This window comes from Watersipora subatra, chromosome 3 (assembly GCF_963576615.1).
Source record: "Watersipora subatra chromosome 3, tzWatSuba1.1, whole genome shotgun sequence".
NCBI classification, from domain to species: Eukaryota; Metazoa; Bryozoa; class Gymnolaemata; order Cheilostomatida; family Watersiporidae; genus Watersipora; species Watersipora subatra.
This window is the reverse complement of record NC_088710.1, coordinates 62,264,387-62,279,531: the sequence shown is the minus strand read 5'-3', so window position 1 is coordinate 62,279,531 and position 15,145 is coordinate 62,264,387. Positions and strand designations below refer to the sequence as shown.

Here is a 15,145-nt window from a genome sequence, read left to right as displayed (position 1 = left end):
ATTATTAGGCTCAGCTGTAATATTAGCAACCATAAAATGGGGCATACTAAAAAAGCTTCGTACATGAGATCGTAAAAAAGCCGCGGCTGATAATACTACATAACTTCATTTTATGATGACAAAATCATTTTACCCGTTTTGGGATCTTCTGGGGATGTTCTTAAAATATTCGGCTGTAAAAGCCGATAGTAAAAGTTTGAATTTTAAAAACAGAAACTCATTTAAGCTGTTTATAGTTATAAAGGAAACATTTTAATTGCACATAGTTTCTATGTTGTACAAGATAGGCAGAGTTATGCCTTAAATCAGTAGATCCTGTGGTATTGGTCTTGTGTAAAAATGTATCTTTATAAGGATTTCCTAAATATATATGAGGAACACGAGAAGTAAGGGAATCACGATGAGCTGTCACAAGACAGCAGAACCAAAGGTAGGCATGGATAAGAAGAGCAAGAGAAGACATGCTGGCAGTTAGACAGCAAGGCAGGAAAATGATACCATTACTCTACCAAGTCTTCAGAGTGGTTCTTTCCTTGGTCTCACAGCTGTGACATTCAGGCTTTGCTATTGGCTAACGAACATTTCTTCTGTTTAAACTGGTCAATCAACCTCCTTTTCATACTAGTCTTAAGTATGTATGCATTTATTGCAAGCCTGAAGAACTGAAATTGGCGCTGCTGCGAGATGAATGATTGATTCGCATTTGCATCAAACCCAGAAATACTGTGATCATTAGTTTGTAGGGAAAGTGTACACCCTGCTAAAACAAGGTCCATGTATAAAAGTAAGGCAAAAAATTTGAGAACTTACAATTGTACTAATTAATTTTTCCAAAATTGTTTGCATCACTTTATTGTGGCCTGTTTTGTTTTAAAAAACTGTTTTATTCCTTTCTTTTTTGATGACACAACATAACAGCCCATTTTAATGCCATTGCAGATGATTGTTGCATGTAAAGGGAATTAGATTATTCTAGACCTATATTCGTGTTTACCTTTATTAAAAAAGTGCTGAAATAAAATTTTCTGCAATGCTGTGTGTACCTTGTATTTAATCGGAAAAAAAACCACAATACCTAAATAAATTATACTCAAGTTACTTATGAACAAAACCTATAAACCCTGAAAAAACAAATTAAAATTGTTACATTTTATTGTAAAACATGCCCAAATTTTTATTGCGTTTGCTAGTGATCTATTTACCTTTATTAGTCAAAAGCCAATTCTCTTAAGTAGTAGAGTTTATGAGCATGTTAATGAATGTATCTTGCATGTAATATGCTCTAGCAAGATGGCAAAAACCCTACCAGCTTGTAATTCCTGAACTGAGGGTGTTTTCTTTTATTTTTGCATACTGATATGGTTCCCTGACTAAATTTCTTACCTCACTGCGACACCATTGACAGAATGAGGTACAGCATTGGACAAAAAAATTCCACCACTTTTAGTTTACTTTATTGCAATACGCCTAGTGCTTCACATCGTACATATACTAGTACATGAGCACTTAGTGAGGATGTAGTCAGAATAACATTCAAACGGTTTGGCAGCCAATCAACATCTGATAAGACAAGTTAACTATGTAGAGAAGACAGAAGATAATTAGGTAATTTGAGAGAATCTATAATCATCCCTTTGCACTTCCTCAACTTGTCAATAACACCAGCTATCAAATGTTGTCTACTTATAAGTAGATAAGTAAATATAAATGAATCTGTGATATTCTGTTGATCATGCGGATCTTGTACCTGGTAACACTTAAGGTGTTCTCTTGTTGAAGGTGACTGCTGTGGTAAACTGGCTACTCCGGTGCTATCATCAAATAGTTAAGTACTAACTAGCCTCAGCTTTTGAGGCAGGTGCCTGGTAATAAAGCACAGGGGAGTCAGCTGGTGCTAGTGCTTAGTATGCTACAAAAGGTGCCTGGTACTAGTCCAAGCAAAAGGCAGCAGACACCTGGTTTTATAGTACAGCAAGTGCGCAAGCATTGGTTGATGCATGCAAGAAATATTGACATCTTTTTATTTAGATATCAGTAAGTGAAAAACACTGCTGATGAAATATTCTGAACATGAAAAGCTGGTCACAATATTATTCACTAAGATATTTCGTGCATGTTGATCAATACAAATCAGACACCTCTCACACACCATCGTATATTACTCAACTCAAAATACACACGGAGCTGAATACTGATCATGTAAGTAAAACAATGCAAACCACAAATAATAATGAGTCTTTTGACACAAACAACTAGATTCCTCTCCTATAGCTGTGGTTCCTGCCATCCTGACAGCCCCCATACAATATGTATGGCTTGCTATAGAGGAACAGCTTGTCCTTATCAACATTCTCATATGATACAAAGTCGTCATCATATGTGAAGAGACTCTCATGGTAAATGTTCTCAGGTGAGTCTGGGATGGCATCTTCTGGGTAGAAAGTCGGCATGGGTGGAGGGTTGGCGTCTCGCGCAAGCAAGTGAGGCCGCAGTAGTGAGTCCATCATACGCACATATGCTCTTGGTGGGCCTGGAAGGTTGGGCCCCTTTAGGTATATCACGTTGTATTTGGTGTTTATCCTCACAATCTATAAATATACCATATGAGTATATAAACAAAGATAATAACTAGTCTGACATCACAACAAGATCACTACAGTATATAGATTGATGAATAGCTGTAGAAGGTGAGGAGCAATAGAGTTATTGTGAAACCTCTATTAGAGCGCCACCCTCTAATTAACGCCACCTCTATTTGACCGCCACTTTGACATCCTTAAATCTTTATGAACACATAGTAAAAAGTGATCACGAAAAAATGCTCCACAAAATGGTAGTAATGATGACTAGATTACACGAATGTCAAGGAATTTTTTAGTTGTCGTGGTTGCTATGGTTTTAGTGACCATGTGCCTGAAAATTATCATAATCACCAGAAGCACGCACTGACTTGAAGTCATTAAGGTCTATATCCGACTTGTTGTCTTCAGATTCTTCCATAAGATGATTTACAACCTGATTTTAAAACTTACAAACATTTATATAAACTAATCGACTAGAATACTCAGTAGGAACAGCATACGGTGTAATAGCATCAGGAGCCACCATTATTACAGCATATCAGAGTCCATTTTCTAACTCCAATGCTTTTCAGTTTTTTCCTCAAAAACGTTTTTTAAGCAACGCAATAGAAATAAGCAATAACTGTATCGATCTAACACATTTTACTCAAAATAGTTCCTTGTCTGATACTTTGATGTATATAAAAAACCGTCTCACAAAAAATGCTGACGCCATCGGCATTTATTAATGTCACTCAGGGAGAGAGCCAAATATAGGCCACATAAATGTGTAACATGGTTAAATTTATTTTCCTGAAATTTTGATCGGTTAATCGAAAAATAGATCGCCACCCTCTATTTGAACTATACCTCTAATAGAAAGAATGCCACTAGAGGGAAAGGGTTAAAAAATGCAGCACCATGGCACTCAGGTAGAGGTTTTACGGCAAGCTAAAAATGAGGTTTGATACACTTGGATAAATCTTTACATTGATATGCAGCACATCTTGTTTCAGAAGAATATGAATGATAAAACTAGAGGCTATAAATGTTACCTTCCAAATCAAAGACTTCATCTAATGATTCATCAACAATCATCTACTAACCTGTAGAGATCTGTGATAAGTCCAGGCACTGCCCATGTGTCCAGGCATCTTCTTTCCTCTCCAGACACCACCTTTATCCTGCATAAAGCGATTCATGTAACCATGCAGTGAATTACTCAGCATGCAGTGGGCCACACTCAAGTAATCCATTATAGAAAAAAACATAATTATGAAAGTAAATTGATTTTTTTTAAAACGCATGAACTGGTGAATGATAAATCAAAACTAAGAGCTAATTATTTGGCTACTACATACTGTCAAACCAAATACAAGTGAATTTAATTCATTTCAGGGCTTCATATGTTAAAACAGTCATCATATGTTGGATCAAGCTTTGCAATAAGATTACAAAGAAATTCCATTAATCCGTCACACAGTTAAAAACCTACAATAACACCTTGATAAATACTAAAAGTTATTACACATAGCAATAAAACAAATGCATTCTAAAAATCCGCAAAAAAGAACACTTTAATTAATTAAGCTTTTTTGACTACTTGATCTGGGAGACACACAAAGTGTAGGTTCAGAAGTAGAGGTGCTGACGGAGAGGCGCATTGTAGCTTACACTTTTACTTACTCAACTGAAACTAGGTAAGTTAAAATTTACTTAGCTTGACTATTTATTATATTTTCAAAGTTACACTATTAACACTCGCATGCATATTCTTTAGTTTTATTTATGAAGCTGCAATCCTTCAAGAACTGTTGAACATCATATGCAGTATCTCATGAGGTGCAAAGGTTCAGAGTCAAATATCTACTCAAACTTTACAATGTATACTGGAAAACACTATCAAGGCAATCAGCAGTGAAAGATAGTGCGCATGACATGTACTTACTCCACCTCCTCCCATACTTCCCATCCTCCTGTGCGCTTTCGTCACCCCATGACTAGCTCTACCACCTTTCATACCCCATCTTGTGCAGACTCCCTGAAAGCCCATCTCAACCCTGTGCAGGACACAATTTGATACGGTGAGTATACCTGTACATGTATATAGTATGTACAGCAAATAATCAAACTTCTCGCAGTTAACAATCCATGTTGCTGTTTGTTCACTAAAGGCGCAAATAGTAAATGTATTTAGCCTTTAACACTTACGTTCGTGCTTGGATATCCATGTAGTCACCCACTCTGAAATGCTGAGCACTTAATGGAGTACCTGCCATAACCATGAATAGGAATAAGTGCAGATAAATAATTTAGTTGTAGATGTCAAAAACACAGAGAATTCATTCACCATCCAACTGGTGAAGAAAACTCATTTTGTTGTTTGCAATAAACTTTGAAAGGATATAAAAAAGAAATTAGTGCGTCAAAACTTTAAATAAATAAATCTCGGAGATTTGGAAGATTAATAAATTTGAATCAATTTGAATTAATTAATTGAAATCACACAGAAATGTTTACGAATGTATTTACGGCATAGCATTTGATGGCTGAGTAAAGCCTGGTTTTCATAGCGATTGCGAGACTTCGGCGGTAACTTGTGCAGAAAAACGCTTGTGACGCTAGGCTCTGCGGCTTCTGTTCACATATAAACTGCATCGCTAAACATAATCGCATAATCACATAAAATGTTCGCTCGCCACGCTGTTTCGATAATGGTGACCTTCACCTATACAGTGCATTTCAGGAAGGTTATAGCAAGGTCATGCAAAAAAGCTTCCCCTTTCGAACATTTCACTAAGTGAGTTTTTCTTGAAGAAAACGTAGAACTAAAACTTTCCCTAAAGAATGAAGACTCGTTACTCCTGACTCAGGAAGGTTATGCCTGCGGCTTTTCACGAAATTTGAACAGCGCTAAACTCTTGCGTTGACTGCCGGCAGTACCACGCGTGTAGGTTCACATTTTACCGCAATAGCCTGCGGTGCTGGCGCCGGTGCTTTGCGACATATATGGGAACCAGGCTTTACTAAGTTTCCATACAGTGATAGCGTAGCTACACACCCCCATATGGCAATGCCATCATGAGAACATTCGTGTCACTCAGATTCTGTCCTGATTCAGTGTGATCGTTTATAAGTGGAACACCATTTAATGTGCCATTTTTAAACCATGGAAACGGCTGCCAACAGCGTCATACCTGTGTGCGCATGGGTATTGTTTTCCTTTTGCTTCATATGCGGACGTATGCAGTGACATAACGCATCTAACAACAATTGCTCTATTAAAGTACCCATAAAACATAATCTACTTGTCAGTCCAGCTTGGCACTTCGACACTGGCGACGCATATGGGTGTTGCTACACTATCCCTGTATATAAACTTAATAACTATATGAATATATCATTGAAAGAAAAGAACTATACCTGGAGCAATGGCTGCATCCTCTGTTACAACAAATTTTGTTAATTTTCTTTTTGGCAGGACTCCGCTTTTGGTAAACAGCTGGTTGTACTCTTCTGAAAACTGTAAAGAGTAGAATAACCTCAAGATGTCTGTGGTGAACATTGATTTCACAGCATGTTTCATCTTATAGAACACAAAATGGCTTCAACAAACATTGAACACATCTTCGCACAAACCTCAAGTGGAGAGGCGCTAATGGCTCCAACTACACAATATCCATAGCCTTTGTTTTTGAACTTAGGCTGAAATATAGCTGACCTTGCAAAATCTCCAGGTGGCACATAGTTAATGACATGGTTGTCTAGTACCTGCAAGATGAGAGTAGACCAGACTCATAATAAATCAGTTTCTATTTTGTGTGGCTGATCATAATGTTAACAAAGTTGAAGTAAAGACGTACAGAGTGGTATTAGATATACCTGTGCAGTTAGCATTGCAGGTTGATCCAGATGTTTACATGATAGTTGGCCTACTTGCATTTTAGTATGTCACAAACTAAGAGAATATGAACTGCGGTCATACCTTGACATACGAGCTTAATGTATTCCGAGAAACGCTAATATGTCAAACCTTTCAAATCTCAAATCAAATCTTCTTATATAAAATAACTAAACACAAATTAATCCATTCCCAGCTTCTGGAAATAATACACCCAAAAACAGTATATTACAATGGAACAAAGTAACTAATCGGCTACCTATCGAGTAGTTATGATCTGAAATAAAATATAATAACATTCTTATGTAAAGTGCTGTATGGAGTTCTCACCTTCGAGATAAACGGTAGCTATTAACAATAGTGTGAGAGAGACTTGATGGCAACATGTTTGGTACGTTACACTTTTTGTGAAACTACGTAATATAAAGTAAACTTTAAATCTAACTTACCTTACTTTTCGGACTATAAACTGCACCCCTATATAAGCCACACCTGCTGTATTTCCAAAAAAAAACAATAATAAAACAATACATAAGCCGCATCTTTGTATAGGCCGTAGAACTCAGGACGGTGCTTTTTAACATTTCAGCGACTTTCCTGTTTCAAACGGAACAGTGCCTAACGGCCCTGTTTCGTATTAACGGATGCTTTTTAACCTAGTGTCTAACGGAACAGTACCGTTAGGCATTGTTTCGTATTTTCTTTCACCGCTAGAGGCGTACTAACCGGAGTTTCTAGTTGATAAATTTCTGGTGAAAGAAAAAGCCACAATAGCTGCATCCTTATATAAGCCACATGGCTCAAATCATCAGAAAAAAGTAGCGGCTAATAGTCCAAAAAGTACGGTAAATAAACTGAGCTTACTATATACTATACTACATATTTGAAAATATGTGTTAATCTTAGTTTCACTTAACTTACTTCTAATTTTGTGTTCATTTTCAGTTTTTCAAGTTTTTTTCTTCTATCTGGCTCTAATCACCCACTCTTTTACTCACTTTCACCTTCATTTTAGTTGGACCTTTTACAACTTTTCCTATGTTAATGGCCAAGCGATGCTGCTCTCATAAGCAGCCTCTCGCATACTTGGCCATCCAGAGACCGCATTGAAAACCATCTCGTATCTCAAATTTGTCTCGTAACTGAAGGCAAAAATTTGCTTGGAATATTTCTCATTGTTCGTATGTCGGGACAGTTTGTATGTCGAGGTATGACCGTATATACTTACCATTTGTTCAGATCCGCCCCGAATCATTCTGGCCTATTGCTTTTCATTATACCAATTAACCTAATTTTGCAGTTTTGTGAATTTAACACTAAAAAGAAATAATAATAACCAACAATGTAATCAAGTACAAGTAAATACCTGCAACATGGTGCAGAGAATACGTTTCCCAGTTACAGTCCACTGAGGCACAACTCCTATCTTTATACCAATCACTCCACTGCGAACAGTTCTGAAAATAAATTCTCAAAAATGTTAAAACTACAAAAAAAAGCATCGGCAAAAAAACTAGTTACAGAAGACCGATGAATGCAATTACAACCCCTAAGTAACTCTTAAATCTAACACTGTCAAAAGATAAATAGGATAACTCCTAAATACACTGAAAGTAAGCTAACCTTTTCCCATTCTCTTTCCATCCTCTCCTCGGCATAGGCTGGTTAATCAGTGGACTATTTGGAAGGACTAACGACTTCTCATTCAAATATGCAGTGTTACTTTCAGTCAGTCCAAAGTCAACGCTGGCACTGTCGGGCTTTTCCACCATCCAGTGACCAAACTTTGGCTTGTATGTTCGCGAAAACCATGTCTTGTTAGTTTTCTTATATGTTGCTTTCTGAAGTAATACGCTCCTAACAATGACATGAAAAATTGCATAATCTATTATATGTTTAAAGATATCGCAAAATTGAGACCAATCAGAATTCATATAGCATACATGTACTGTTTGCTACTTAGTAGAAATGTCCTTCAAAAACCTCTTTTACGACATAAAAATAGTGAGCTTCCAGGCAGTGGTAGGCAGGCTTTAGGGTTTTGTGTTTGTTGAAACATTAACTCATCATACCTCCTCGTATATTAAGTAGGATATGAATGAAGGAGTCTAAATGTAGTAAATGAATGAGGAAGAGATAACATTATTTTTTTTATTATTGCTCTATTCTAAGCTTTTCCTATTTTTGGTGTATCTCAAACTATCTCCAACTATTTATTATTTAAACCATTGATTGTTGTAATTATTATCTATTTATTTTTTATTCACAGCCTTTATTTGTCATTTGACATTTGCTGCTAGTAGTGTTTAATAAATAAACAAGAATTTTTATTATATAATAAATGATAAAATCTTCTGTTACAAACAATTGAATAAATTGATTGTTAAATATTTTATAAACAACAGTACAATAAAAAAATTAATCAAGTGAGGTATACATATACATGTACTGTACATGTATATCTCACAAATTGATAGAGAATTGAGTTTTTACATATACATGTATGTACAAATACATGTATATGTACAAAATATACATGTATATGTACATATACATGTGTGTATAAATCTAGTACATATACATGTATGTATATATATGTACTAGCTGTGCCTCCCGGCGTTGCCCGAAATTAAATATCAGCTTATAAACAATGAGAAGTGATGAGAGTTGCCTACCACTTGCTATTAGCCTGGCACATTGCCAATGAAAAATGGTAATGAAAATCAGCTTATAAACAATGAGAAGCAATGAGAGTTGCTTGTCACTTGGTATTAGCCTGGCACATTGCCAATGGAAAATTCCAGTAAGCTTGCTAATAAGTGCTAGGCTTCTAATGACGGTACACCATGACGTTGCCTCAGCCTTGTCCAGCTAAAGCTATTCTAATAATAGCTATATCTGGACATACTGAAGGACGACAGACGGACTTTGAGAAATATATACAGTCAAACATGGATAACTCACCCACGGATAGCTCGAACACATGGTTAACTCGAACGGTTTCTTTGGTCCGTTCCCACGTAATGATAAATTGCTATAGATAACTCGACCTCAACTCTGTTAACTCGAACAGTTTTTTGCCCAACGGCTACCGAGACGGTTGTTATCGCTTTAGAAAATCACTTTATTCCATGTCATAGAGGTAAACCTCAACTTTTCGTAAATCATAGGCGTCGTTATTACCGCCGTCGGCAAAATATTTTTGTCAACGACTTTTCTAAAGGTTTGGTGAATTTTGATTTTTACCAAATATCTGCTTAGCAATCGTCTTTCGGAAGCATGGAAAAGTGAGGTGACCTTCGCATAAACTTCAAGAAAAATCGGCAAAATTGATTTCGGTTAAAACACTCAAAAGAAAAAGATGTCTTTGCTTCTGATCATTTCAACAACGATCAAGTTTTGCCAATTTTAATCTAAAAAAACGTCCTGGCAATAACATCACCGCAAACAACAAAACATTCTCAAGTGATAGAAAAATCTCCTATACTTTTTGATAAAAAAGTTTTAAACTTTACATTAGAAGCATTTAATTTGAAACAAGCCATTTATGTTTTTGATTTCTATTATAGTTTGTATATGTGCATGTATCTACTAATAAATAAATAAATGGACTTGTGACAGTGCTCTGATAACTTGAACGCTTTGGTAACTCGAACACTTTCGCTCGGTCCCGTGCAGTTCGAGTTATCGATGTTTGACTGTATATATATAGATATATGACACATTCAACTTAGTTCATATTGGCAATCCTTTGACAATGTGTATATTAAATCGTGGACATGGTGGTATGTAATAACAATTGCATTCCTAAGGTGGGAATGTATGCATTGGCAATAATTGGACATACTATTTCAAATTGCTGCATGCAGTTTACCTACGATACTTTCAATTTTCTTTCACCCACTAATAGCTTTCAATAACTTGTATTTGCTTTTAGAACTCAAGAAATGGTTGCCACATTTCGCTCAGCCAGTGATACCTGTTGCTGTTAAGGAGCCAGAGGAGCACAGAGTAGGCCACTTCAATAAATTGAAAGAGAGAGCCATTGCTCCTTCGATGTGTGATATTGGCTTATATTGGCACATGTGTCAAACTCATGGCCCGCGGGCTACATCCGACCCGCCTTGCAATCTTTTCTGGCCCGCAAAATCATTTTACATTCTCGCTATCCATGGTCCATTGATATGAAGCGATGATGACATAATACTGCATAGACCTGCAGATCCCATAATGCAACGCTTCATCTGCCTTGCCAAATATTTCTAGCATCAATTAAGTCTAGCTATTACAAGATATTATGAAGATAGCCGTTAGCCTGTTGAACAACTGCTGTCCATCCTGAGAATCTCCACAACACAGGACATTACACTAAATGTAAATGAATATGTTGCTTCGGTCGGATCATATAATCAGATCAAGGTCATAAGAGCAAAGAAAACTGAATAATTTAAAATGTTATTGCTGAACAGCACACATTTTATGTACATATTTCTAGGTTTTTAAGCATGTTCATATTTCTAACTTGTATAATTTTAATAGGAGATATTTTTAATGAGAGAAAAATCTTTTTGGGATATTTAAGTTTATTTTTTATATACATTGACATAGGAGCAAAGAAATTTGAATTTTATTTTTAACAAGATATTTTATGAAAAGCAAAAAATTAAATAGAAGTAATCTTAAAGTTGACTTGCAACAAAATTTACATTACAGCTATTTGGTATCAAAAGATTCACCATGTCTTACTCTGCTGCGTTGTAGGTCCAAAATATGTTAAAATGTGATTACAAGCTCTTAAAAGCTCAAAAACAAACAGCTAATCGCAGCCATAACGAAAACGACCATAGGTTGGAATCTTTTTCAAAACGGCTCAAACGGGACGTAGTTGAACACAACGTGCTTCTGTTTACACTTTAATGCAACCTCATTTGTCAAAATATTTTCACAAATATACTTCACGCATTCAATGAAACCATGTCTATTGTCCTTAGACGTCTATTTCATTATCATTGTAATGCTGTCACTTTGAGCGCTGATATCTCAAAACCTAGCCTAAAAATCAGTTTAAGTTTTGAACCTTAGCTCGAGAGGGTGCATATCATTCTAATATAAATATGAGGAGCTTGTTGGTCACCTGTGATGGTCAAAAAATGCTGCAGAAGTTGTTCGCACCATATAGCGGAAAATATGGGTCACAGGATTAGATTATGACTAGATGATTAGACCGAGCTGAAACGAAACTGTATTTCTCTGAAGTAGTCATTACATTTGGTTATTGTTTTGCCACGTAATGTTCTCACGGGAATTGAAAGGCCAATAAAAGGCTCAATATAAAACTTCTCGTAGCACTAGTTTATGACAAACACTTCGGGTTTTACCAAAGACCCCGTGTCAAATATAGATACTCGCTACTTTACAGTTTTGTTTAGGCTTGGTCTAATCATCTAGTCGTAATCTGATCATGTGACCCATACTTTGTGATTAATTTCTGCAGCATTTTTCGATTATCACAGGTGACCAACAGGCCTGTCATGTTTATCAGACAATGATATGTACTCCTTCGAGCTAAGGTTGAAAAATTGAACGAATTTTTACGATAGGTTATAGGATATCAGTGCTGAAAGTGACAGCATTACAATGACGATGAAATAGACGCGTAAGAACAATAGACAAGGTTTTATTGAATGCATGAAGTATATTCGTGAAAATATTTCGACGAATGAGGTTGCTTGAAAGTGTAAACAGAAGTCATCTCATACAACTACGTCCCATTTGAGCCGTTTTGGAAAGAGAATCCAAACTACGGTGGTCTCGTGTGGCTGCGATTAACTGTTCGTTTTTTAGCTTTTAAAAGCTTGTAATCACATTTCCACATATTTTGCACCTACAACACAGCAAAGTAAGACATAGTGAATCTTTTGATACCAAATAACTGTAATGTGAATTTTGTTGCAAGTCAACCTTTAAGATACCAAATAACTGTAATGTAAATTTTGTTGCAAGTCAACCTTTACGGTTTAAGTTTGTTTCAGAATTGGCTTAGAGCATGAACTACTTAAATGTCATGAGTTGGCTGCCACACAGAAAGGTAATTTCACTTGTATTATTCTATTTTGGTTGTTTGTATATGTCAGCTGGCAGAAATTGTTGTTTTAGTGGTTGTTGCTTCTTTTGCCGTAACTGCAAGCTATGTGTAGTGATGTGTTGACTAATCCGATGTGATATCCCTCGAGTGTTAGTGATGATGCAAATCTGGTAGCTAGTTTCTATAAATAAGAAATGTCATGCTCTGGTGCTGTTCAATACCCATTTTGGACAAACTGTAAAAATTAATTTGATTGTCATCTCACTGAAAACCTTTACACATGTCCCTGTATAGATTGATGGAGTAAACAGAAGAGGCAGATGCCCAAGTCGGCTAAAAAACAAAGATTCTATGCACTCCACCGGCAACTAGTGCCCAGTAAAGCGGGTCTTTAGTCATGGGGCATCACCATGTGCCCCCATAGATTGAAGATGACTCAAGCAACTTTAACGAAACTTATATTTTGTAAATGTAACCACCAAATGTATTGAGAAACTGTCCTAAGATATATATATATGATAAAATAAAACTGCAACAATCAATGTTTATTTCATTTCTAAGCTTGTTTTGCATAGGAGTTACTCAACAACATAGGTGTGGGTAAACAACTTCTATTCAGAGCCAAGGCTGAACAAGCTAACTAGTAGACAGATGGCGAATCGATAGAGAATTTGTCTAAAAAGCTGAATAGAATTGATTCATTGGAAGTTAGGATAGCTAAATAATTAAAAATTGAATTGAAGTGTTTTGCTTATAGAATTGAAATGAATCGATTCTCACTTGATCTATGATGCAAACGAGTTGAGAATCGAATTGCTTATTTTTTGATGAGCATTGGATCGAATCGAGTCATTTTTAAAGCTTTAGTTGAGTAGGCCCACACATAAGAAGTTTCAAGCTCGTCTAAGTATACATAGATTGTTATAAATTGCAGTAATAGACTTGAAAATTTTTTGTAGTCGATACAAAAAATGCAGATTTAGAGTGATTCAGTCATTAAAAACAGTCAACATAAAAAAATCGGCGCGTACGAAATGGCATATTTTACACACTCGCGAGCAACAAATCAAATTATTATTTTGTTGCAGGGTCCGGAATGTTGCAGACAACTTTGGTACAATATATCAATAATTAGTTGTTATCATTTTTATAGAAATCAACCAACATTCTTATAGAGCATTTATATATAAGCGTTGGGTATGCGTCAAAAACGTGCACGTAATTTGACCACAATAGCTACTTATTGAGCTACGAGTTAATTATAGTTACGTACGAAGCTTGGTATAACAAACTTGTTTCAGCTCTGGCAATTTGGTGGTTTCTACTGGTCGGTAATGCAGACCAGTTGCTTGCTAGACAGCTACACCGCCGCATGCCGTCAACTTTTTTCGGAGGAGCGACTAACGGTTAGTACGAGCGCTTGCAAGCACACGATACGTGTAATCAAGCCCTTCGTTATATTATTGTGGTTTTCAGAAAGTGGCTAGGACAAGGTGGTTTTTAAAACAGCCCAAAATTGCCGACTTGCAGACACAAGTTTTAATGTATAATTCTAGTGATGACGTTTAGCCAAGCTTGTGTAGTCTGCACAAAGTAATCGCTCGGGCGAAAGCTCATAATCTGGTTAAATAATAAAATTAGTAAGAGGATATATCCTCTATATATGCATTTTATCATTGCAAGTTTTAGATGACGGGCTTTCTATTTTGTAATAAATCTATATAAAGTTTTGAATTTATTTAGTCAATAGTCTTGAGGATAATCCACGCATACACAAGCAAAGAAATTCACTTTTTGTATAGCTCATTTAACGCATACTTGATTTTATCATTGCTAACACTAAAAAATAATAACTCCATCTTTTATGTACTAATTTGTGGCCAAATGCCTAGATAATTTGAGAGCAAAGATCTTGAACAGTGGTGCTAAGTTTCTGCGTGAAAGGTGAAAAACTCAAAGCAATATTTAGGTTTTGATAATGATCAATGATTAAGAAAACTATCTCACTCAAGAGAATCATAAGGCAAAATAATAATCAGCATCGCATACTGGCTAAAGCCTGAAATTTAATAAAATTTACTGCTAGCTGCAGAAGCACCCAAGAAGCTAAAATGGGGCTAAAGAGAACACAGTTTGATGTGAACAACACTAATTTTTTAAAGTCTCTAACTGTTATAATACACGATATTTATTAGGTTGTGTATATTTTGTAATTATATAATAATATATTAATAAATAATATTAATAAATATTTATACAATAATATATAAATGCAAGAGTTGCGCTTATACACTAAAATACTTCATGTGTGCTGAACTACAAGTATTATCTTATGTATAGTCATCCAACACACTGCAAGTTACTTCAAGTATAACAAACCGACTTATAGTATAGCTTACTTAAAAATTAGGCCCATTGTATTGAGTACTTGAAGCATTCTTTCATTCACTAATAATTTAGTAATGAAGGTTTCCCAATAATGCTAATCTTCATTGTAGTATTTAGCAGATATCAAGATATTTAGCTGAAGGCTCCCCGCTCACAATAGTTTTTATATATACAAATTGGTTGAAACTCAAAACCATTGCTCGTTGAGTA

General features: G+C 35.8%; 1 protein-coding gene across 1 annotated transcript; it reads right to left on the bottom strand.

Moving 5' to 3' along the window:
• Positions 1-2,004: 2,004 nt before the first annotated feature.
• Positions 2,005-13,950, bottom strand: LOC137390209 (large ribosomal subunit protein uL3-like). The gene is made up of 9 exons (XM_068076504.1): positions 13,821-13,950; positions 8,086-8,319; positions 7,829-7,919; positions 6,201-6,332; positions 5,985-6,084; positions 4,773-4,833; positions 4,510-4,621; positions 3,668-3,745; positions 2,005-2,588 (listed from the first exon to the last, which is right to left on the bottom strand). The coding sequence occupies exons 1-9, from the start codon at positions 13,919-13,921 to the stop codon at positions 2,253-2,255; spliced, it is 1,245 nt and encodes a 414-aa protein (XP_067932605.1). The 5' UTR covers positions 13,922-13,950; the 3' UTR covers positions 2,005-2,252.
• Positions 13,951-15,145: the final 1,195 nt, after the last annotated feature.

Coding starts and splice junctions, on each gene's coding strand:
- LOC137390209 (XM_068076504.1), bottom strand. CDS start 13,921: ATGCGGCGGTGTAGCTGTCTAGCAAGCAACTGGTCTGCATTACCGACC. Junction 6,333..7,828: donor TTCTCTGCACCATGTTGCAG/GTATTTACTTGT, acceptor CTCATCTTGCAG/GTACTAGACAACCATGTCAT. Junction 4,622..4,772: donor ATGGATATCCAAGCACGAAC/GTAAGTGTTAAA, acceptor TGTCCTGCACAG/GGTTGAGATGGGCTTTCAGG.